The 23,183-nt window shown below is 60.5% G+C and overlaps 4 protein-coding genes and 1 non-coding gene across 11 annotated transcripts; 3 read left to right on the plus strand and 2 right to left on the minus strand.

The window, feature by feature from the left end:
* Positions 1-20: 20 nt before the first annotated feature.
* JTB (jumping translocation breakpoint) lies at positions 21-1,865 on the plus strand. The gene is made up of 5 exons (XM_016141626.2): positions 21-353; positions 455-492; positions 659-741; positions 1,129-1,208; positions 1,562-1,865. Exons 1-5 carry the CDS (start codon positions 271-273, stop codon positions 1,716-1,718), a joined length of 441 nt encoding a protein of 146 aa, XP_015997112.1. The 5' UTR covers positions 21-270; the 3' UTR covers positions 1,719-1,865.
* Positions 1,866-1,979: 114 nt separating this feature from the next.
* Positions 1,980-9,444, minus strand: CREB3L4 (cAMP responsive element binding protein 3 like 4). 6 transcript variants are annotated; one of them, XM_036234895.1, is made up of 10 exons: positions 8,770-9,444; positions 5,721-5,895; positions 5,239-5,485; positions 4,987-5,108; positions 3,489-3,581; positions 3,255-3,361; positions 3,065-3,133; positions 2,899-2,983; positions 2,629-2,725; positions 1,980-2,474 (listed from the first exon to the last, which is right to left on the minus strand). In XM_036234895.1, the coding sequence occupies exons 1-10, from the start codon at positions 8,979-8,981 to the stop codon at positions 2,281-2,283; spliced, it is 1,401 nt and encodes a 466-aa protein (XP_036090788.1). In that variant the 5' UTR covers positions 8,982-9,444; the 3' UTR covers positions 1,980-2,280. The 6 variants fall into 6 exon arrangements, with proteins under 6 accessions (XP_036090788.1, XP_036090786.1, XP_036090790.1 ...); XM_036234893.1 differs by having other exon boundaries at positions 3,255-3,581; XM_036234897.1 differs by lacking the exon at positions 8,770-9,444 and adding an exon at positions 6,666-6,820 and having other exon boundaries at positions 3,255-3,581.
* On the minus strand, positions 7,727-7,829 carry LOC118613218. The gene has a single exon (XR_004955351.1). It is a non-coding gene; the product is annotated as a U6 spliceosomal RNA (small nuclear RNA).
* Positions 8,773-13,500, plus strand: SLC39A1 (solute carrier family 39 member 1). Of its 2 annotated transcripts, none has more exons than XM_036234899.1 (4): positions 8,773-8,893; positions 10,369-10,587; positions 10,734-10,864; positions 11,936-13,496. In XM_036234899.1, exons 1-4 carry the CDS (start codon positions 8,845-8,847, stop codon positions 12,590-12,592), a joined length of 1,056 nt encoding a protein of 351 aa, XP_036090792.1. In that variant the 5' UTR covers positions 8,773-8,844; the 3' UTR covers positions 12,593-13,496. The 2 variants fall into 2 exon arrangements, with proteins under 2 accessions (XP_036090792.1, XP_015996958.1); XM_016141472.2 differs by lacking the exon at positions 8,773-8,893 and adding an exon at positions 9,541-9,672 and having other exon boundaries at positions 11,936-13,500.
* Positions 13,501-14,079: 579 nt separating this feature from the next.
* CRTC2 (CREB regulated transcription coactivator 2) lies at positions 14,080-23,096 on the plus strand. Its single transcript, XM_016141877.2, has 14 exons — positions 14,080-14,226; positions 16,880-16,981; positions 17,054-17,170; positions 17,595-17,656; positions 18,259-18,327; positions 18,496-18,599; positions 18,700-18,729; positions 18,896-18,960; positions 19,060-19,109; positions 19,230-19,474; positions 19,835-20,229; positions 21,454-21,726; positions 22,139-22,325; positions 22,443-23,096. The coding sequence occupies exons 1-14, from the start codon at positions 14,080-14,082 to the stop codon at positions 22,661-22,663; spliced, it is 2,067 nt and encodes a 688-aa protein (XP_015997363.2). The 3' UTR covers positions 22,664-23,096.
* Positions 23,097-23,183: the final 87 nt, after the last annotated feature.

A 23,183-nucleotide genomic window follows, 5' to 3' on the forward strand; every position in this document is an offset into this window, starting at 1 on the left:
GCCCCTCCCGCCGCGCGCCCAGCGGCCTCCGCGCGGCAACCTGGCCGCGCCGGCTGCGGAAGCATCGGTGGGGGGGGCGCTAGGCCTGGGCGCCCCCGAGCACCCGCGGGCCCAACGGAAGCCTCGGCCCTTCTCGCCGTGGCCGTGGGCGCCCCCAGGGGCGCCTCTGACCTGGGGCCGCGCCAGCGTCCCGCAGCCCTGGCCTGGAACGGGGGCGCGCGGCCAGGCCCCAGGCCCCTCCGTCGCGACAGGTGCGACGCCGAGCGCTCCATGCCTGCGGGCGCCGGGAGGCGTGGCCTCCCCCCAGGCCGCCCCCTCCGCTGGGTGCTCTGCGCTTTCGCCTTGCAGCTCTGGTAAGGGGGAGACCGGGGATCGGAAGGTCTTCGCCTCCGGGGACGGGGCGCGGTGCCCTGCTTTCCGGCCTCTGACTCTTGCCCCCTTTCCTCCTCCCCAGCCAAGCCGAGGCGCCGGTGCGGGAGGACAAGCAGTCAGGTGGGTGACGGGCTGGGGACCCGATGCCCCCAGCGTGTGTGTTTCGTTTCGTGTTGACACTGTCCCGTCTGCCGAGGGCACAGCGGAGGTGGGCTGGGGGGCTGGATGCAGAACCTTTGCGCGGAATGGCTCCGAATGAGGTCCGGGGCTGGCGTTTATTTTTCAGTGAGCACCGCGAATTTGCCGTGCTGGCAGGTGGAAGAGTTTGTGGTGACAGAAGAGTGTGCCCCGTGCTCTAATTTCCAGGCGGTGAGTATGTTTTTTCTCCCTTTTTTTTTTTTTTTATTGCGTCTTGCCAAGTATACCTTTGTAGTCTTTTCGTTTTTTCCCTTGCAGTCTATGTCCAAATCTGAACTTGTCTTCCCCAGAAAAATACACCCTCTTCTCTTCAGCTACTAACCGTGCCCTGTTCATTTTTAATCCCGCCGGCTGGAGCCTGTCCCCGCCTCTCCTAGACTATGGTCCCTGAAGTTTTCTTTCTAATATCCCACTCAAGCAACCACCACCTCCCCGTCCCCATCAGAACTCTTGGTTAGTTCTGTGGCGTGACAGCTCTGGGCCACAGCACCCGCTCTTTCTGAATGGTGGCTCCCCGCCTGGCACCACCCTCCCTAACAGGCCATTCTCTCCTGGCAGAAAGCCAGCCCTGAGTGTGGCCCCACCGGGTACGTGCAGAAGATCACCTGCAGCTCGTCCAAGAGGAGCGAGTTCAGAAGGCAAGTGCCGTTTCGCTTCTGAAACCTCCTAGCTTGCCTGCCTGGCTCCCCTGACCTTGGGTAGATGGTCCCACGTCCTCCTCTGGTCTGGAGGTAGCAGGACCTAGTGGACAGAGGAACCCAAGTCTCCGCCTCGGCGCTGTCATTGGCCATGTTCTCTCGTCAGTGAGATTGGTTAAGACCAGCTGCGCTGTCTCACCAGAAAGCAAATTCAGTGGTACATTTGCGTGGCAGTCACGCACTGTGAACACACTGGGAGACTGACTCTGGCTTCCTCTCTTCTCGGGTGGGTCTCAGTTGGGCTGATCCAGGGCAGCCTGTCCCTGGGAATAACTGTTTCTTCCCGCCCTCAGCTGCCGCTCAGCGCTGATGGAACAACACTTATTCTGGAAGTTTGAAGGGGCTGTTGTGAGTGTGGCCTTGGTGTTTGCTTGCCTTGTCATCATTCGTCAGAGACAGCTGGACAGAAAGGCTCTGGAAAAGGTCCGGAAGCAAATCGAGTCCATATAGCTACCTTGTACCCTTTTACGTGGGTCTGAAAGACCCTACCTGAGACACAAAGTGGAATGGACTGACTTGTGCCCCCAGGTTTTTGGACTTTGTGGTGGCATCTTCCTCGTGTGGATCATTAATGAGCAGAATAAAAAGAGCAAAGCATTTTCATTCCCTACTGTAACTTTGTCTGGGGCAGGAAGTCATGGGGTCGAGGGGGACAGGAGTGGCTACATTAGGCCCGGTTTACCAAGTACTTGGAGTACGATTTTATCCAAAAGGAAAAAAAGTTTATTTAAAACTCCTGGAGTGTGATTTCAGAAAAAAAAAAAAAGTTTCTTAGCAAAAATTTGTTTCCCCTCAATCTATCTCCAAAGAAGAAATAAAATCACAGATACATAAACGTATTTGCGGTTGTCCCGATGCGCAGACCAGGCCTCTGGGCGCACACATCTAGAGCATCCTGAGGTGATTCAGACCCCTAAGGCCAGAGGACCCTGAGGAGGAATCCCAGGGGAAGCCAAGCCGCAGGGAGCCCCGGACCCCTCACCAGGCTGGGTGTGAGCGGGAAGTGCCCAGCTCACATTTCATCTGTGTGCACAGCCGTTCTGACGTGCCCACCGGGGCCTGTCTTCCCTCCCATCTTCTCCAGCAGTGTCCTTATTGAGCCATTGGCACCCTTGGCCCCAGGGGGCACCCTCAATCTGGACTCTGCCACTGGGGTCTCCTGATTCTCCATCATGTCCTTGTGAGTCAGGATATTCCTGGAAATCACTGTGGGGTGAAGGAAAGAGGGCAGTAGTAGAGCACTCGCTTGGGTGGGGGATCCTGGACCAGATGGGCCCTCCTCCCCATCCCGTGACTACCAGGGGGAGCCGACCCCACCTCGATCACTAGGTGAACCAGCCCTCTGGGCGCTGCCCCTCACCTCCATGAGGCTGGTAATCCTCTGGCCCGGCTTCTGGGAGACCTTGAAAGGGGCTGAGACTGGGCAGGATGATGAGAGCCAGGGAGAAAAGCAGGATCTGGGAGGAAGCAAGGAGGTGCTTGGGCTCTGGGAACAATGGAAGGGATCAGAGGGCAGAGTGCATAGAGGGGTCATGAGGGAAGATGGGTTCTGCCTGGGAGGGCGTGGGACGGAAGTGGCAGGAGATGGAGGAGGGGGCGGGGAGACGGACTGGTACTAGACTGCTGGTACCAGAACGCAGGTGCTGGTCTGGGCGGCTTTGCTGGAAGTCTGAGTCATGAGCATCTGCAGCTGGCGGAGCTGAGTCACCAGGGAGCTGGGGCGGGAGGAAGGGAGCGTCGGGCCTGCTCGGCGTGCGCAGCCCCCGCCCCCAGCCCTTGGCCGTGCTCCCGCTCACATGTTGTGCCTCTCCAGCTCCTGGACTTTCTTCTGCAGTTCCTGGTTCTGCACGGAACAGGCAGCCACCCTAGGGGGCGCGGAAAGGTGGGACGAGGTTCTGCCATCCTGAGTCCCTGGCCCGGCCCGCCTTGGTGGGGAAGCGGGCCCCGGGCTGGCCCGCAGGACGCCAGAAACGCGGCCCCACACACCTGCTCTCCAGTCCGTCGATGTACTCCTTCTTCCGCCGCCGACTGTCCTGGGCCGACTGCTTGTTCCGGATTTTCCTCCGGACCTTCTTGAGGACCCTCTCCTCTGCCTGTGGGCCCAGAGTGTGTCAGCCCCAGGCCTCTGATCCGCTCCCCGCCAACTTCCCAGCGATCCTGGCCCCTCAGAGGCCACGGAGGGGCCTCTGGGCTGGGATGCCCTCTGGGGAAACGCGTTACCTTGGTGAGCGGCAGGTGAGAGGGCAGGGAGACCCCTTCCTGCCCCAAAAGACGCTTCTCCTCATCTGTCAGGAACAAGGCTTGACAGGACAGCTGGCAGGGGACAGAAGATGCGCAGGGAGAGGGTCATCCCGTTCCCAGCGCCAAGGTGCTCCCCTGCATGCCTTCTAGAGAGTGGCTCCCACGTGCACTGAGGGGTAACTGACTGACCAGGGCATGAGGTGAGAGCAGACCCCTGGATTCAGGCTCTGGGTCATGGCCGCAGGGGCCTCCAGAGGCCAGGAGGGGAGATAGGAACTGGTTTTGTCATCTTCTTTGTCCAGACTCTGGACCTCAGCACCCTGAGCAAGCGCGAGAGGGCCCGTTCTGGTGCGCACGTCCCCGAACCTCGGGGGCATCTGCAGGGTTTGCTAATCTCCCAGCAGGCGAGGGTTCACTTTGAGCCATTTCTTTCGTTTGCAGAGCGTAGATTCCAGTCACCTGTCACCCACGGTGAGCCACCTGGAGCAGTGTCTCATTCTCCCGGAGGGCAACCAGACTGACCAACTCCTCATAACAAAACATGTGGTGAGGGCAGATAAGTGTCAGGTTCCCGTCAGCTGAGCGACTTGCCTTTCTAATAGCGCTTCTTGGAAGATTTGTTTCACTTGTGACTTTAGAGGAATTTGCTTTTGATTTTGCCTCCTGATAGTCTTTGGCTTTTAGCTAAACCATCTCTTCTGTCTCTGCTTTCCCCGATGCTGTGACGATTTGGTGGAACTCTGAAAGGGTGTCCCTCCCAACCCACCTATTCAAAATCCCTGACAATGAGGCCTAGAGGGTTTTGGTTAAAAACCCAATTCTCCAGTGTTTGCAATGCACACTCGAGTGTAGACGCATCGGACTCTTTAAGGCCCCTCAGCCCAAAATTCTAAGGTGCGAGGCTCGCTTCTGGTCCCAGCTTCAACCACAGATTTGCAGGGAGGCTGTTTGCATACAAGGAGCTCTTTCCGGGACAAGGGGACAGTCCCCCTCATCACCACCCTGGAGGAACCAGCCCAGCCAGCCTGGGGAAGGTGTCTGACACGCTACTCGCTGCCCCAGTCAGGGGGTGCCTGTTGGACAGTTATTCCAGTGGAAGCATCTGCTTCTCCTTCACCCTGTGCCCAGTAACCAGTTGGATTCCCCGGCGGCCCAGCCTATTTCCGTCTCCTGACCAGAGGCTGAGACGATGGCCCTGGCTGACCGAACAAACGACACACAGGTCCAGGCTTTCCCCTGAGCCCCAGCCCCAGATTCCCTCACCCCACTTTCTCTGAGTACCTCGCCCGCAAGGGCAGTGCCCCTTTGTCCTTCACGGTTCTTAAATTGCCCATGTCTCCCTGGCCGCCTAGCCCGATGCCACAAAACTTATTAGGGCAAAGGCAGTTCGGCATGTTTTCCCCTCCACTGCCCCCATCCGCGTGGGGACATACGTGTGTGTCAGGGAGGAATGCAGCCAGCCAACCCCGAGACTCACCAGGGCGGAAGGAGGCACTGGGCTTACAGTGCCGGCTGGGGGCAGGAGGTGGGCACGGGCGTCAAGGGGCAGCTCGCTGACCACACAGGCATCGGGCACCATAAATGGGGGGCTCCACTGATCTGACGGAGACACAGGTGGCTGGGAGAAGAGACGGAGGGTGCACCCCGCGGGCTGGGGAAAGCCCCTTCACCCCGGAGCTACGGCTGGGTCTGAAGGGCCGTTGTCCCCTTCCCACAGAACACAACTGACCTAGCTGGATGGAGATGAGCCCCACGGCTGGCCCGGCTTCCCCCTGCATCCTCTCCAGGGCCCCTGCCTCATAGATGACCTCGTAGAGGGCAGGGGAACTGGGTGCCTTGGGGGCAGGTGGACTGTCTGGGCGACCGGGGTCCTCGGAGATTCCGCTGTCACTGCCAGGAGATGCTTCTGAGCAGTACACTTCATTGGGGTCAATGAAAAGCTTCGGGAGATCTTCGGGCTCGCTCTCCTGAAGGCCCTGCGTTAGAAGAGGGTGTGTGCACAGGGAGGAACTCTGCAAGTCCTTCTGACACCGCACCCCAGTCCTCGTGCCTCAGTTTCACTGCCTTGGGCCCTTGGACGTGGGGGTAGTTACAGTTTACGTCTATTTTAGGGCCACTGTCTCCAGACCTCTCTCCAAGCGTAGGCTGAAGCCACGTGGGCTTCTTACCAGAGTCGGGTCTCGACCCACCCCACTTCCATTCATCACTCACGCAGCCACGGCCCCCAGGGGCCTCCCAGCCTTGCAGCCCCTGTTCCTGCAGCCTGGGCACTGGGACCTCTGGAGGTGGACAGTGGAGTCCCAGCTCCAGAAAGGATCCTGTTGAGAAGACATCCTCTGGGGGCTCCAGCCACACATCCAGAAGGTCGGGGGTTCTGAAATCCATCCTGCAGGGAGGCAGGTGGGAGTGGAGAGTTGCAGGCAGATGATGGCTGTCCCCTATACAGTGGCGCGCGCGCACACACGCACACACACGCACGTGCACAGCTTCTGGGGTCTTCTCACTCCCTCTTCCATTATCCCCCTTCCTCACCTGCACAGCCCCTCACCTGTCACCTGGAGATCTCGCCTCGGGCCTTATCTCCGCGGTTCAGGCGAACAGGCCCCCGGGGTATTACCTGTTCCGAGGAGCCCAGCCCTGCCAAGCCAGCCGAGCCTGCTGACCGCCCCAAACAGTACACCTTTTCTTCCCTCCAGGATCTTGCATCCTGGACCTGCCCAGCCAAACCCCGCCCCCGGCCTTGCGCTAGGAAAGTGGGTTGCACCTAGCCGGGAGCCACCGTAGGGACGCCGAATCTGGAAGCAGGGGGTTAAAAGGCTGAGCGTCCAGACTCAAGGAAAACGGCCAGCCTCGCCCCTTCTGCCTCAGTTTCTCCTAACGAAAGCAGAGCTTCCTGAGGGTTTGGTGTCTCCTCAGGGATAGACAGAGATGGCTGGGACTGGAGCACAGGACGGGGGAGTGCCTGTGCTCCGGCCATCAATTTTACAAGCGTGAGACCGTAACTGGGTTGAAAACAAAGGGAAAACGTCGGCAGGACCGCCTGAGATTGACGGGGCGCTTCCCCCGCCCCACCGTGGGGGGCGCTCTGCCCACCCTCGAGTCTGATTGGAAACCGAAGCTGTTTTGACGGGCAGGGCATTGAGCCAATGGGGTTACCCTCTCGAGGCCGGCTCTGTCACTGGTCAGAACAAGCTGTCCGAGAAAGAGCGAGCGAGCGGGGCCGCGGCACTGATTCGTTCCGCGGGGATCGGCTTCCGTGGGGCGGGCGAGAGCCAGGGACGAATTGCAGAGACCGGGGTGGGGGGGGGGGCGGCAAGTTCCGAGAGTGCGGGTTGCAGCAATTCGGTTCCGTTTCGCTTGCCACGTGACTCGGAAGCGCAGGTTATTACTTAGGCGGGAAGTAAATAACCTGTTGAGCCAAGTTGAGTGACAGAGTTTTAACTCGGCTGGCGGAAAGTTGAGCAATCGCGGGGTGTCCAAGTCCGTAATCTGTGCGTCGTGCTGCCGCTGAAGAACAGCAGTTAGCCATGCGCACTCACAGGACTGTGAGCTACCGGGGGGACGAGGATCTGGAAAACCCCAAGACGCTGCAAAACTGGGGTTTGGCGGCTTGGTGTGGGAATTTGCCTTGTTCGCGTATTATTACCAACAGTATGTGTGTCCTGAATTTGTATAGTTTACAAAAATGTTTTCATAAACATCGTTCTCTCATTCAATCCACAAGAGCTCTGAGGTAAATAGGCCAGGTAATGTTTTACTAATTTTACCGAAGAGGAGACAAAGATCCATGACTAGAATGTAGCAATATCGAAACTCAGGATTTTTTCTTTTTTCTTTTTTTTTTTTTTTTGCTTTGGTCTAATGACCGACGACCCTAGAATTCACTTTAAATAAAATAAGGAAGTTACACTGATACAGGGATGATTTTCATCTGCCTGTCTCCCCAACAGTACTTCAGATAAGGAATAGCTGGGCAAATGAAGCAGAAAAGGTTGTGGTGTGGATCTGAAATTTAAACTGGTATTCTTGTGAAAATTTAAATGGGCTGAGGGTAAAGACAGGAACAGGATCTAGTACCTACTATTGTGTGTTCTGGCATTTTCACGTTACTCATGAAATTCTCGTAGCAACTCACAGCTGGCAGAGAGAAGTAACTTTCTCAAAATTACTCTGTAAGTACCTGAACCAAGATTTTTTTTTCCTCTTTTTTTTTTTTTTTTACTATGGAACGCTTCACGAATTTGCATGTCATCCTTGCGCGGGGCCACGCTCACCTCTGTATCGGTCCCATTTTAGTATACGTGCTGGCGCAGCGAGTACCGAACCAAGATTCAGATGCCTGAACCAACATGCTTTGCACTATACTGAGCTACCTTGCTGGAGCTTTCTCAAATTTCCCAACTCTGTCTTTTCTGCTCATCTCCCTGCATCTTGCTCAGGTAGTGAAAAAGACAAAGCAGACTTCCTAGATTGATGCAGAGACCCAAGGAAAGCAGAGCCATCCTTGCTTAGATTTTTCCTAGAGCAAGAAAGGTTTCAAAGGGTTTCCTTGCGGCTGCATGTGCAGAGGTAATTGAGTAGAAAATATACTCGGCTTCCATGATGTTAGAACCGGAAAGAAACTCTCGTATCATCTGCTCCTCTACCTTCCCTCTTCCATCTGATTTACCAAGCTCCTAGGAAGGAAAACGACTTGTCTAACTATGATTACACACCAAATTAAGGTAGAGCTGGGATTAGTTCCCAGACATCCTGGCTCCCAGTTCGCAGTTCCTTGTTAATGTTACTAATCATCAATAATCCTGAAAATATAATTCGTCGCAAACCATAGCATGCATAATCCCTTAAATAATCTGGAGTTGCCCCTAACAGTAATTTTCCTTTTAATCAAGAGCTTGAAACGGCAATAATAATTATTACATGCTGAGCACCAGTTCCCATTTCACGTACATCCTGATCTCAGCGTTCTTTGTGATTCTTTCTCCTTAGACTGCCTCCCTCAAGAAGTCCTCACATTCTCCCTTTTCTCAAGGAAGTTGCTGGCCTTCATCTCCAGAGCCTTAACAGAGGCATCACTGTCCTTTTTCTTAGGCAAACGGACCATTTTACCTTTGCAAAAGGGTAGGCTGAGCCTCCTTCTTTACCTTCCTCTTTTGTACCCTCCTCTCCCATGAGGCTAGAAGAGGGATTCTGATAACACAGGGATGCGGCCCAAGAGGATCCAATTAAGGAAACGGTGAAGGTCTCGCGTTGAAAATACCTTGGCACATTTCGAGGAACATAAAACAGAAAGGAGGTCAGCGCGGCTGGAGAGAGAGGAGTTGAAGAATTCGAGATGAGTTTGGAGAGAACCCAGGCCAGATGTCCGAGGCACGGTAAGGATGGTAAGTTGGGAGTTGCTGGGAAGAACCTTTCCACTGCGGGCGGGGCCGCAGCAACCCGTGAGCTGGGTCCCACCCCTTCTGTACCCATTCCGAGAAGGCCGAAGGCTGCACAGAAGTTAGCTCAGGTCACTGGCAGTCAGGAAAGGATGATTTTCGAGAAATGCCCTCTTTTTGCTATTCTTTTCCAATCTGCCTCGTCTCTTTCTCTCTCTTGTGGGTGCTGATGAAGGAAGCCAAGCACGGAAGCCAGTCCTAAAAAGGAATGCTTTCTCTTTGGCGCCAAGGTGCACGAAGGGTTTTACAGTCTAATAAGAGATAAATAAAGACTTTGGCCAAAACCAAGCAGATATACTCAGAGGAGTGGGCGGAAGACTTGGAAAACACGGGGTGCATATGGGGCAGCAACCTTGTTCGCAGGGTTTCTAGCCTCCTCTTTTAAAATTTCCAAAAGACCCAGGGCTCTGTTGACGGTCCAGCTCCCCACTACCAGACCTCCACCGGAGCGCCCAGGCCCGCGGTCCCCGGATCGCGTCTCCAGCCCCTTTTCTTGCTCTCGCGCACCCTCCGCTCGTGCCCGCCTCCGCCCAGCTCCCGCTGCCGGCCCCTGATTGGCCCTGGCTCACGTCACTCCTGGCCCGGCCCCGCCCCCGGGCGCCGCCGTGGGCAGCGGGGGCGGGCACGCGGCGGCCGTGGGGGGAGGAGGCGCGCTGGGGAGGGGGCGGGAATTCCCGACTGGAGGCCGGAACTGTGCGGGTGCCATGTAGTGAGACCCTCGCGAGGTGAGTGCGGGCTCCCTGTAGCGGGATCCGGGCCGGACGTCCAGGCCTCCCCGCGGCCTGGGAGCCAGAGCTCCGGCCCTCGCGTTCTTCTGCTTCCCGGGCCGCCGGAGGCCTCGGGCCCCGCCTCCCGAAGCCCGGACTTCCAGACACCGCCCTCGGTTGTGTCAGCCTGTCCCGGGACCCCGGTCCCCGAGCGGCCCTTCTTTGGTCGTGTAGCCCGCGGTCCCGGCCCGGGACCTGAGGCCGTCGCTCTCTGCTTTCGGGGGGATGGCGCCGGGGAAACGCGAGCGGGAGAGTGATCCGGCTCCCAAACCCGCTCTGGGCGGGCGGCCCTCGAAGCTGCCCCGACATCTCGCCAAGAGCCCGGAACCCCCTTAAGCCTCATCCGTTCCTTCCTAGCGGGGGCCGGGCCTCTACTTCCCTTACAGGACCCCAGCTCCCGAGTCCTCCAGGAGCTCCGGGTGAAAGGGTGATGAGATACCCACGCAGTCCTCACCCCTCAGTTTCCCCCTTGCTGGGCCCCCGAATAAGTCACTTGGAAAGGGATAAAGTCTGAGGGGAAGGCAGCATGTTCCCAGTGCGGGAGTGAATGAGTCACACTGGGTTAGGGAAGGTCACCAAGGGGCTGCACTCAGATGACCAGCCTTCCCGTTCCTGGGCCCCATGACCATGCCCCCCACCACCCTGTCTTCTTAGGTCTCAGAGTCCCTGGAGCAGCCACGGCCACCATGGGGCCCTGGGGAGAACCAGAGCTCCTGGTGTGGCGGCCCGAGGCAGTGTCCGTGGAGCCCCTCATGCCGGTGGGGCTGGAGGTGAAGTTGGGGGCCCTGGCGCTGCTGCTGGTGCTCACCCTCATCTGCAGTCTGGTGCCCATCTGTGTGCTGCGCCGGCCTGGAGCTCACGCGGAAGCCTCTGGTGAGCCTCTGCTTTTCCCTGCGGTGGTCGCCTGGGGTAGGGAAGGCTCTGGGGCGGAGGAAGATGACCCAAGGAGGGGAAAGAGTGGCCATCGCTTGGGTTGGGGTTCGTTTGCTCATTCCCCTCTGTGCTTCGCCTTCGCCCAGCCTCCCGCCAGAAAGCCCTGAGCCTAGTCAGCTGCTTTGCCGGGGGCGTCTTTCTGGCCACCTGTCTCCTGGACCTGCTGCCTGACTACCTGGCTGCCATAGATGAGGCCCTAGCAGCCCTGCACGTGACGGTGAGCCCCGGCCTGATGCACGTGACCCTGTGAGTGTGGCTGTGTTCCGCCACACACCTCTAGAAGTGGTTTGCATGGCGCTATTTTTGTGTCACTCCATGACTGTGCGGAAGGCTCCTGGCGTGTGGCCCTACACGTTGTGATTTTGAGTAATAGGGTAGAACTTCTTCCCCTAGTCCCTCTGTGACCCCTGTGTACTCTGAAACAGTGTGAGGAGCCTGATGACCAGGTGTGTGACCTAGTCTGTGGGTTTCTGAGTTCCAGCCTCCAGGAAGTTAACAGCACTCTAAGAATCATCTTCATCCTCTCATCACCTCCCTGAAGGACTGGAGATAGAGGGCCCTGTGGGCCTGGGAAGGGTAGGGGCCGATCCCAGGGGCCCGATGTTGCTAACCAATGAGACTCAAGGAAGTAGGCTGTGGGAAGATCAAGTCCAAAGCGTAGGAAAGTCTCCCAGGAAAAACAGACAGCGGGGCGGGGTGGTGCGAGGTCCACAGCCCAGGCTCTTCCTCTATTTCCCAAGACCGAGGAAGTGGCACTGGATATCACCCTCTGTCTCTGACTGAGTGCCCTGTGTCTCTCCGCGACTGTGCGTAAGCCGGAATGTCACAGTACGTGGCTACATGTATGAGCATTTGGGAGGGCGGGCCAACGTGTGACTCTGAATGTCTATTATCAGTGACCCTCAGCTGGGGGTGGTTTGGCCCCCACCCCCTAGAACATTGGGTGATGTCAGAGACATTTTTGGTTGTTACACTGCGAGCGGCATCTGATAGGGACAGGCATCTGCTGTTCACAGGACGATCCTCACAGTTAGCGAGCCCACAAAGTGCCAAAGTCGAGAGGTCTTGATCTACATGTGGTAACCCTATGAGCGACACCAGAATCTGTGATTGTGTTTCATTTTGTCTGTGTCACCAAGTGACTCTGTTTTTGAGTGACCAAGCGTGGCCCTGTGTGTGTGTGCGCGGAACTCCATCTGTGTCACCCACGCGCCAGCAGACTCTGCATCGGCCCCTCCTCGCCATTCTCGGCCTGTCTGCCGAACTCTGCTGCCTCCTCTGCCCACAGCTCCAGTTCCCGCTGCAAGAGTTCATCCTGGCCATGGGCTTCTTCCTCGTTCTGGTGATGGAGCAGATCACGCTGGCTTACAAGGAGCAGTCGGTGCCACCACCTCGAGAGGAGACAAGGGCTCTGCTGGGGACAGCGAATGGTGGCCCACAGCACTGGCACGATGGGCCACGTGGCCCGCAGGCAAGCGGAGCCCTGGCAGCCCCCTCGGCCCTGCGTGCCTGCGTACTGGTCTTCTCCCTGGCTCTGCACTCAGTGTTCGAGGGGCTGGCGGTGGGGCTGCAGCGAGACCGGGCTCGGGCCATGGAGCTGTGCCTGGCTTTGCTGCTCCACAAGGGCATTCTGGCAGTCAGCCTGTCCCTGCGGCTACTGCAGAGCCACCTGCGAGCAAAGGTGGTGGCTGGCTGTGGGATTCTCTTTTCATGCATGACACCTCTGGGCATTGGGCTGGGTGCAGCTCTGGCAGAGTCGGCTGGGCCATTGCACCAACTGGCGCAGTCTGTGTTGGAGGGCATGGCAGCTGGCACCTTCCTATATATCACCTTCTTAGAAATCCTGCCCCAGGAGCTGGCTACTTCCGATCAGAGGATCCTCAAGGTCATCCTGCTCCTATCAGGCTTTGCCCTGCTCACTGGCCTGCTCTTCATCCAAGTCTAGGGGGCTCCAAGAGGGGTAGGGAGGTTGGGTGTCAGGTGCCCCTGACCCGCCTCCACTCCTCAAGAGTAGGCAAGGGCAGTGTTGAGGACTTAAGAGTTCTCTAGGAGGTCGGGGCGGGACCTCTGGGACTATCTGCCCAGTGAGAGGGAGGTGGGCAGACAAGAGCCTGGACCCAGGCCCAAGGGACAGGGCATGGTCAAATCACTAGAGACATGACCAAGGGACATTAGTATTGGGGAAAATACTATACTTGGGAACAAGATAACACTGGGGAGGCTGCAGGTGGGTATAGGACAGAGGTGCAGGCCCAGAGTCAGCAGCCCTGTCCTCTCTAGCCCACTTCCGCCCTCTGCCATTTGGAGCGGACCCCTCCCGCTTGGCTTAGCTCCTGCTCTCACACCTGTCCCCCTCTTCCCTTTTCCCAAGGCATCAGTGCCAAGTGGCCTCTTCCTGCCAGTTTCGGTACCTTCTCCGGCTTCTCCAGCTCTGCTCACTCCTCTGTTTTTGAAGTGCCAAATAAAATGCCCTCCCTTTCTCAAAGCACAGTGGTGGCACTGAGCCCTGCCTGGCCCCTCGGTGAAGGGGGCCTTCTTGCTCTCTATGTTAGTCCCAGATCCAGGGGTGGGACAGAAATGTTTGCTGGCTCTGGGCGCCGGGAGGGCCACTGCTGCACCCTGTGAACAGTGAACATGGACGTGGTGCCTCATGCCCGTGATGAACACTGAGCTGCCAAAACTTTTTTATACTAGAGGAGCCCAAGGGGGGAGGGGAAGGCTCACCCCCCCACCCCGGGGTTATTTTTGGGGAGGTAGGGCTGTGTGCATAGTGTCATATTCTCTAGAATCTATTTTACTTACTGACCTGTTTTGGGACATGTTACCCAAATAAAAGATGTTTCTGTATATCTGCACAGCGTCTGATTCGTTTGTCATGGGGAGGGGGTGGGCACGTGGCCAGCCTGAGAGCGCCCGAGTCCCAGATGTTTACAGCTGTTTTTGTATCCCTGGTCGCACTGCTCTCATTCAGCCTTCTCATCCCCCCACCCCGAACACCCCCAAATCTTCCCTCTTTGGTGCCTTCTCCCCTCGCTGTCCCCACCCCTTCCCCTTCCCCTGCCCCTCCTCCCCCGCCCCCTCCCCTTGGCCGTCCCCGGCTCGGGGCCGGCGGGGAACTACAGCTCCCAGCGTGCCGTGCGCGGGGAGGGGCCGGGGGCGGGGCCGGGCGCCGGGTCCCGGCGACGCGGCGCTGCTGGGAAGTGGTGTCCGCCTCCCCTCGGTGCTGCGGAGCCGGGGCCGGGGGACCGTCACGTAAACAAACTACCAGTCCCGGCGGCCCCCGCGCGCCGCGGGTCGGGACGAGGCCGGGCCGGGTTCGCGGTGCTCGCGGCGGCGGCGGCGGCGGCGGCGGCGGCCGGAGAGCCGGGCGGGAGCCCGCGGCGGAGGCCGCGGCTGGCGCTGGGGGGTGGCGGGGACGGCCGGGGCAGGAAGATGGCGACGTCGGGGGCGAACGGGCCCGGCTCGGCCGCGGCCTCCAATCCGCGCAAGTTTAGCGAGAAGATCGCGCTGCAGAAGCAGCGTCAGGCCGAGGAGACGGCGGCCTTCGAGGAGGTGATGATGGACATCGGCTCCACCCGGGTGAGGGGCCGCGCCGGGGCCGAGCGGAGCGGGCCGCGGGAGGCGGGGCGGGGGCGGGCGCCGCCGCGGAGGAGGCGGACCGGGGCCGCGGGCGGGGGCCAGGGGCCGGGGGGTGCGGACCGCCGACGGGCTGGGGGCTCGGCGATGCCGGGGGTCGAGCTAGAGAGGCGGGAGGGCGCCGAGAGGGGACGGTCGCCTGCAGCCTGGCGGCGGTCGCAGGCGAGTGGTCCTTGGGCATCCCCGGCTGAGCCCTTCGGGGACTCTACCGGAGCATCCCCGATGTTGGCTTGGGGGCGGGAGACGGTCCGCTCGTCCCAGTCTGGCCACGCCAACTTGGTACTCTCCGGTCTGGTCCCTCGCCCCGTGGGGCCACTCTCGGCACTTCAGCGCCTCTGGGAAAGGGCCCCTTGAGTGATTTGAGCAGCAGCGTCGGCTGTAGTGGGGCAGGAAGTCCCCTCCTGCGTCCCGTCCCTTTGCTTCCTTTTTCAAATACTTCTTGCGGTTTCCTGACGCGAGTAAAGGTGAGGTCCATTGCTCGCAGACTGGGGCTTGGGGTTTTGCCGGGGCGCCTTGGAGGGCTGCGGCATTGAACCTCCAGAGCGGGAACCAGTTGGCTGTAAGTTTTGTGGAGCCCCGTAGTCTGCTGAGCGTTCCGGGGAGGTGGCTGATTTGCGGATGGGATATGGGGTGACCTGGAGGGTCTTATCTGTGTAGGGAATAGTCATTCATTCCTAGAAAGTTCCAGAAATAAGGCACCTTGGCAGAGTGGCATCTGAAGCCCCACTAGCCTGGTTGCTTGCTCCCAGGGAGTGAGGGCTGGGAGTTCGCCCAGTTGGTATGTGGCCCTAAGTTAGGGAAGCACTGTTCTCAGAACAGCAGGCGAGGATGTTGCAAGGACCCCTCATGGCTGGGAGCTCGGAGGCATTTAACGGGAGACGGTGGAACGGAAACCCCACGTTTCAAAGCTTTCTCCTGGTTTGACTGGTTGCACCTGTCTATGGCTGGGACTCTGGTTGTATGGACTTAGATTGTATTTTTGCGTGCGTCTCTCGTGACTTGGTTAAGTTTTTTTTTGTGTTTATTTCTCCCTTGAGTCTCTATAAATGGTGTGTCCTAGTCTGTGGGAGTAAGAGAGGTAGGTGGGGAAGCAAGTCGCGTGCGTGTGCGCCTAACCCTCGGTACCGTGAGGATCCAACTGTTGACTGCTCCCCTGCGGGAGCTTTTGACCAGGTTGCAGGCAGAGGCAAGAAGCTGGCAAGAGGCTGATCTCCAGGTGACAGCTTGAGGCCCTGCCCTCTGGACTGCGACTCCAGCAGAGGCATGGTGGGGTCTTAGGGCTCGCATGGGCAGCGAAGTGCTGTGAGAAACTCAGAGCCCAGCCTTCTGTCTCTGTAGTGCCTCTGCCTGTCTAAAGACCCGCCCCCTCGTCCCCCCTTGCTGCTGCAGGTGATTTCTCTGCTGCACATTAAAGTCTAGTGGGCACACTTGGCCAGGGGCTGGAGACCCAAGAGTCAAGGGGCCTGGGGCTTAGCCTGTTCGACCGGCTGGGAGGGCTCACTTGAGGCGCATGTGGATGGCCATGCTAGGCTGGGGTTGTCATATATAGTCTGACAATCCTAAGTGGCCCAGAGGTCAGCATGGTGCCCACTAAACTCACTGGGCTGGCCTCCTGGAATGGAAAGTCAGGTCCGATGTTGGCCTGTGCATGACGCCATGTCCCTGACAGCTCTTAGAGTTTACTCCTCCTCCGCTGCCCTGAGTCCGTCTGCTTGCTGAGGACAGTGGCTGAGCCCCAGGAGTCGGTGCTCACCTCTCACGGAGGGACATGAGATGTGTGGACAGGCTAAAATCATGCCAGGCTGAGGGAGGTGGTGTCTCACTGCAGTGCCAGATTTATCTCCCCAAAGTGGGCATGAGGCTGGTGGCCCAGACTAGAGCAGGCCACTGTCCCCTCTCCCAGCCCCATTCCCCATTCTCTAGGCTTCCCTGCCCATTCAGTGGCCTCAGGACGAAGAAGACGACTGCGCCTTGGTTTTGCCCCCCACCCCGCATTGAACTACGGGAGCCTTCGTTCCTCAGATGTTCTAGTTGGAGTTGCGGTCTCTGCGGCCTTCCTGAGGCTGGGCAAGGGGCAGAGCGCATACGCCTGTGCCCTCCAGGGTGGGGAGGGAAGAGGCTGGCAGTGAAGGCCCTGTGGCACCCACTGTGCTCTTCCTCTCGTCCTCCAGTTAGCCCCGGACACGTCTGGGAGGGAACGCAGAGGTGCCTGCTGGGCACCCCTCCTCAGGAGGTAGCCCATGTGACCAGCCTGGGGGCTCCAGGGGCCCCTCAGGGACTCTGTCTACACTGGTGCCAACTGGAACAGAGTGTCCGGCTGTGCCTGGCAGGGCGACGCCAGGCACAGTGTCGTCCCGACGGGGCGGCCTGCAGCAGAGCGAGGGCGGATCGTTTGTGCCGGGCCTCAGGGGACCTTTTCCCCAGCACTGGTTTTTGTCGTCCTTTAGTTTTCTCTGGCAAGTCTCTCAAAAGCAGCAGCAACAGTAGTGTCTCCCAAAGACGGCCGGGCGGGGGGGTGGCGGGTGGCGGCGGGGGTGGCCCGAGGGGCAGGAGCTCAGGCCCCTCCCTGACCTGCCCATTTGCCTTCGTGTCTCAGCTGCAGGCCCAGAAACTGCGACTGGCCTACACGAGGAGCTGTCACTACGGCGGGTCCCTGCCGGACGTGAACCAGATTGGCTGTGGCCTGGCCGAGCTCCAGGTGAGTGGACACCGGCCCCGGGCCAGCCCGGCTCGGCAGCTTCTGCGTTGACTCACCTGTGTGTTTTGGCAGAGCCCCCTCCACTCACCGTCGGATTCGTCCCGGAGCACTCGGCACCACGGGCTGGTGGAACGGGTGCAGCGAGACCCCCGGAGGATGGTGTCCCCACTGCGCCGCTACCCCCGCCACATATCCTTCGCGGGGGCCGGGGCGCCTGGGCGGCGGGTCGGGGCCCCTCCGGAGCTCACGGCGGGAAGGGTCTTTAGTGTCCCCCGGCCCCAGCCGTCTCCAGGGCTCCCGCGTCAGTGCCGGCCCCTGGGCCGAGGCGGCCCCTCGTGTCGCGCCCTCCGTCCATCCCGGAGGCCTCTGCCGGGCCTCCCTCTCTGGGGGCTGCTTCCCTCCAGACCCGTCCCCCAGGCCCTGACGGTCTCCCCTGTTCTGTCTCCACTGGGCCTGACTCTTCTCTTCTGTTTTCTGAGCTGATCTTTGCCCTGGTCGAGGAGAACAAGGCGTTTGTCCCTTGTACCAACACATCTGCTGTCTTCGTTGTCCTCTTACCTGGTCCCTAGCCCTTCGGCCTCGCCTTGCTTTTCCCTTAACTGGTGCCGTGCACATTGACAGCTCTCCCTACAGCCCTGCCTACTTGTCCCCTCCCCCGGAGTCCAGCTGGCGGAGGTCAGTGTCCCAGGCGGGCAGGATCTGTCCCTGGAGGGAGCTGGGGTTGGGGTTGGGGTTGGGGTTGGGCTGGCCCGACTGGGCTTTCCACAGAACTTCCTCCCCTGAGGGCAGGGCCGGCGGGGCCGCGGGCAGGTGGAGCAGGTGGGTCAGAGTCCAGTCTTGGCTGTGTTGACACGGGCGGCCAAGCCTCCCAGCCCGACCGGGGCAGGGCCAGTGGGGAGTGTGGCTAGCCAGGGAAGGGCGAATGCCGCCTCCTGTGGACAGTGGGTGCTGGATGCGGTGTCCTGGCACTCAGATTCCTGGACCCTTCCCCCGGCCATCTCATCGTCCCTGACGCTCGCACCCAGGAGAGCTGCTGGGCTGCAAGACCCCCTCCACTTAGTGCGTCCTGGCAGATGCTAGTTGAGATTTTCCAGGTCCCCTACATTGGCTGCAGGAGAGGGTTCACGGTCACAGACGTTAGGACCAGAACGGTCGAGGCATGACCCTGGGCGCCCAGCGCTCTCCACCTGCCCCTCGGCTGCCCCGAGTTTTCCAGCCTCATGCTCGCCGCCCTGTCCATCCCGCCTTCTTCCTCGTGACTTTGTTTTTCATCCCAGGACACTGCCCTGGGGCAATTTCCCTGCAGAGAAGGGGCAGTTGTTCCGACTTCCGTCCGCGCTCAACAGGTGATGCCCTTGCCCGTGCCGGTGCCCCATGTCCTCTCACCCGACGTCTCTGGGCCCCGCGCCCTCACCCCCACCCCGTCCCAGCCCAGCCAGTGTTTCCCCTGCCGAGGAGGGCCTGCGAACTGGGAAGGCTGTCACTGGTGTCAGCTCAGCCCTGTTCCCCCACAGGACAAGCTCTGACTCTGCCCTTCACACGAGCGTGATGAACCCCAGCCCTCAGGACACGTACCCAGGCCCCGCACCCCCCAGCATCCTGCCCGGCCGCCGTGCAGGTAAGCGGCCTTGTCCCGGGGTAGGGAGGAGCTGTGGGGCCGTGGCGTGAAGCAGGCAGGCGTGTGGCCACTGCAGCCAACCCCACTGTGTCCCCTGCAGGCTATCTGGATGGTGACATGGACTCCAAAGGTAGGCAGCTCCTTGCCATTGGTGGCTGCAGAACGCCAGGGCACTTCTGGACTGCTGCAGCTTTGTGCGGGGCTGGGGCGGGGCCGCCCCCCTCCTGCCTCTGCTTCCTGTCCCGCCTCGCTGGCCCCTTCTCCAGCCCTCTCATCTCCAGTCTTTCCCTTTCAAGTCCCTGCTGTTGAGGAGCACGTGCTGGATGACAAGCATCTGCTGAAGCCCTGGGATGCTAAGAAGGTAGGCGTGGCCTGCCGTCCCTTCCCTCTCCGTGGGCCGGTCTCCTGGGGCCTCCGTCAGCCCTGCCCTCATTCTCCACATTGCCCCCTCTCCCCTCAGCTGTCCTCATCCTCCTCCCGACCTCGGTCCTGCGAAGTCCCTGGAATTAAGTACGTATCTCTGAGGCTGGCCGAGGGGTGGGGAAGGGAGGAGAGGGGACCGTGGGGGGCAGGGCCCCGCGCCTCCCCGGCCGCTGCCCCCTCACGCCTGTCCTTCCTCCGCTTCCCCAGCATCTTCCCGTCCCCTGACCAGCCCGCCAGCGTGCCTGTCCTCCCACCCGCCATGAACACAGGAGGCTCCCTGCCCGACCTCACCAACCTGCACTTCCCCCCACCGCTGCCCACGCCCCTGGACCCTGAGGAGACGGCCTACCCCAGCCTGAGTGGGGCCAACAGCACCTCCAACCTGACGCATACCATGACCCACCTGGGCATCAGCGGGGGCCTGGGCCTCGGCCCGGGCTACGACGTGCCAGGTGAGTAGCTGTCCTGGCTCTGTGTCCACGGGCCGCTGCCTGGCCGGAGGGACCAGGGGGCGGGAGGCTCGAGCTCCGGGGGTGACGCAGCGGCTGCCCGCGCCGCCCGTCCGTCCGCCGCGGTGCTCCCTCGCCGCGCGCTCCTGCCGCTGAGGACTGGTAGGTGTGGCTTTCTCTAGAGCAGAAACGGAGAGCAGCCCCCAGCCAGGTGGGCACAGCCAGCCTCACTGCCAGGCCAGAGCAGGGAGCACGTCGCGCCGCCTCCTCTGTGGTCCCGTCCCCGCCGCCCGCTCTGGGCAGAACGGGGCCCCGTCCGCGTCAGTAATGCCGGCGTCTCTGGTTTTTTGTCCTTGCCTGCAGGACTCCACTCACCTCTCAGCCACCCGTCCCTGCAGTCCTCCCTGAGCAACCCCAACCTCCAGGCTTCCCTGAGCAGCCCCCAGCCACAGCTGCAGGGCTCCCACAGTCACCCCTCGCTGCCCGCCTCCTCCTTGGCCCGCCACGCACTGCCCAGCACGTCCCTGGGTCACCCCTCACTCAGTGCCCCAGCCCTGTCCTCCTCCTCCGCTTCCTCTCCTGGGCTGGGCGGCCCCCCTTACCCAGCTTCTGCCCCCGGGGCCTCCCCCCGCCACCGCCGCGTGCCCCTCAGCCCCCTGAGTTTGCCCGCGGGCCCAGTCGACGCCAGAAGGTCCCAACAGCAGCTGCCCAAACAGTTTTCGCCAACAATGTCACCCACCTTGTCTTCCATCACTCAGGTATGCGTGGCTGCCTCCCCACATGCTGGCCCGTCCCCCCTCTCGTCTCCTGCCGCGTCCCCCTCCTCCCTTCCCCTTTCCGCAGACGCCCCTGCGCCTTACTCCCCGTGCGCCTCGCCTCACGCGTCCCCTCCCGTCCCTGTCCTGTCTGCCCCAACTTTTATCCATCTCGTCTTAAGCGTGCAAACCCTGGGGTTAAGCTTTTCCAGCTCAAATCCCGGCTCCATCGCTCACTAGTGGACAGTCGTCTAGCTTCTGTGCGGTCCCCGTCTGTTAAACGAGGGTGGGACCGTAGATCAGGAGCGAAGCCCTCGGCGCCGTGCCTAGCCCGGCCTCGGGCTTGGCTGGCGCGCGCTGGCTGATCCTGTCCCTCTCCTCCCTTTTTGTTCCTGCCTGCCTCTTGTCTTTTTCCTCGTGGCGCCATCCTGTCCCATGCCCTCTCCTATCGCCTTTCCCTTCTCCATGATTTCGTAGACTCAGGGTCTCTCAGATCACGGAGCCCAGACCCTTCATGTTACCGATGAGGAGACTGGGGCTCAGAGGGAAGGTGACTGTCCCGAGTCCACGGCGCATGATAGAAAGAGGCGGGACCAGAACCAGAAGCTCTTGGTTCAGGGCTTCTCCTCGCCGCTGCGGCCCGTAGCTCTGCCCTCCCTCCCCGTCCTTCTGTCTTGCTCTCTCTGCCTTGCTTTGTCCTCCTCCTCCATTGCTCATCCCTGGAATGTGTGTTCCGTGTTCCATCTGACGCAGGTCCCCTCTTCTGCAGGAGACATTGAGGCCGGGCCGGCTTGGGCTCTGCTCTCAGAGCCTGGAGTGACCCTAACCTCCCTCCCTCCCTTCCTCCTTTTTCTTTCCTCCTCTCTCACTCCCTCTGGCCTTTTCAAAGGGCTTTCTCGAATAGCAGTTCTCAAGATCATTGTCACCGTCAGGCACTTGTGAGGCGTGTCACAAGTATTTGGTTAGTAATGACAGTTAAGGCACCAGGTGTAGGAATGGGTTCCTTCTGGACCGGATTCAAAATTGTCCTCACGTTAGCCTGGCCCAGTCATTTCGTTTTGATAAGCAGTGCAGAGCAGCTGCGCCCGGTCCCGGGGGCCCGCGGGAGCGTTGGGCGTCAGGTTTGTGCTGAGGGTGGTCACGGCTTCCCAGGGTGGAAGTCCTGAGAGTTCCTTTTGGGGCCATGCTGAAAGGTAAGCGTCCCTCTTTTTCCTTGCTTCTCTATAGGGCGTCCCCCTGGACACAAGTAAACTGCCCACCGACCAGCGGCTGCCCCCGTACCCCTACAGCCCCCCAAGTCTGGTTCTGCCTACCCAGCCACCCACCGCAAAGCCTCTGCAGCAGCCGGGGCTGCCCGCTCAGGCCTGCTCGGTGCCGTCCGCAGGCAGGCAGCCCCCGGGCAGGCAGCCGCACGGCGGGGTGCTCTACCCGCCCAGCTCCGGTGGGCAGGGCCAGCGGTCTTACCACCACCGGCCAGCGGGAGACTTCGGCCTGGGGGACGTGAGTACCAGGTCCCGAGCTCCAAAGCAGGGGAGGGGCTGGGAGCACTCAGAGGGGCCTGAGTGGTGTCAGGGGCGCAGTGAGCGGGAGACCCTCGCTCCTCCCGGGAACACTGCGGGCCTGGGGCTCCCCTCTTGCCGCGTTCGACCCCTCCTGCCCCGCAGCTGTCTCCGCGCAGCTTGCACCCGGGCGACCGCCACTTTGACCCGTGCTCTTCCTGGCGCGCGTGCTGTCTCGGCCGGTGCGGCGCCCGCACCACTTGGGGCCGTGCCCGCCTGTCGCGCTGCTTGCTGCCACCTTCCTGTGTCTCTGCTTTTGTTTCTGAGGCGGGGTGGGGGCTATGCGTTCGCGGAGGCGGGCAGGCGCCGTGTTCTGAGGCCCACTGCCTCAAGGTGCGTCTGTGTGTCCGTAGCTGGAGCAGTTCAGCATGCAGAGCCCGTCAGCCAGCCTGGCACTGGACCCCCCTGGCTTTTCAGAAGGGTCTGGATTTTCGGGGGCAGAGGGGCCAGCGAGCGGCCTCCAGGACCCCCATGCCCTCAACCACCAAAACCTGACCCACTGTTCCCGCCTCGGCTCAGGGCCTAACGTCATCCTCACAGGTGAGAGAGGTGTGGGTGGTGACGCAGGCTGGAGGTGGGGAGCGCCGCATCAGCAGATCAGGGGGGCCTGGCAGGTTTACAGGGCGCGGGGTCCTCACCCAGCTCTTCTGCCCACAGGTGACCCCTCCCCTGGCTTCTCTAAGGAGATCGCAGCGGCCCTGGCCGCCGTGCCTGGCTTCGAGGTGTCGGCGGCTGGGTTGGAGCTGGGGCTGGGGCTGGAGGACGAGCTGCGCATGGAGCCGCTGGGCCTGGAGGGGCTCAGCATGCTGAGCGACCCCTGTGCCCTGCTGCCCGACCCTGCTGTGGAGGACTCATTCCGCAGCGACCGGCTACAGTGAGGACGCTCGTCACCTCCCCTCATCTTGGCCCTGTTCCCCATCACTGTCCCTCTCCTCCCTTCCCCTTGGCCAGTAGAGACTCCACTCTCTGCCCCCAGATCTTTCTAACGTGAATGCGGGGTCCTGAGAATGATAAAAAGCGAGGGGTTTGTCCAGGTGGCTCCTGAATTCTGCACAAGGGGTGGGCCTGGAGGAGCTCAAGGGAGGGTCTAAAGCACTTGTAACTTTGAACGGTTTGGTTTGTCTGGAGGTCAGAGCCTGTTGGAGAAAGGGGGGTAGAGGGGCGCCCCGGAGGCGGGGCTAGTCCAGATGCCTGGGGGTGGGCAGTGCCAGCCCCTCCTCACCACTCTTCCCTTTGCAGTGGAGGAGAGAGCCAGAGTGGATATTATTTTTTATTAAATATATTATATGTTAATAAAAAAATCATATCAAACCTTCGTGTGGTTGGCTACTGTTTGGGGTGCGGCTGGGGATCTAGGGGTCCTTGGCACAAACCTTTTCACCTTTCACCGTTTGCATC

Source organism: Rousettus aegyptiacus, unplaced genomic scaffold, assembly GCF_014176215.1.
Source record: "Rousettus aegyptiacus isolate mRouAeg1 unplaced genomic scaffold, mRouAeg1.p scaffold_m13_p_17, whole genome shotgun sequence".
NCBI classification, from domain to species: Eukaryota; Metazoa; Chordata; class Mammalia; order Chiroptera; family Pteropodidae; genus Rousettus; species Rousettus aegyptiacus.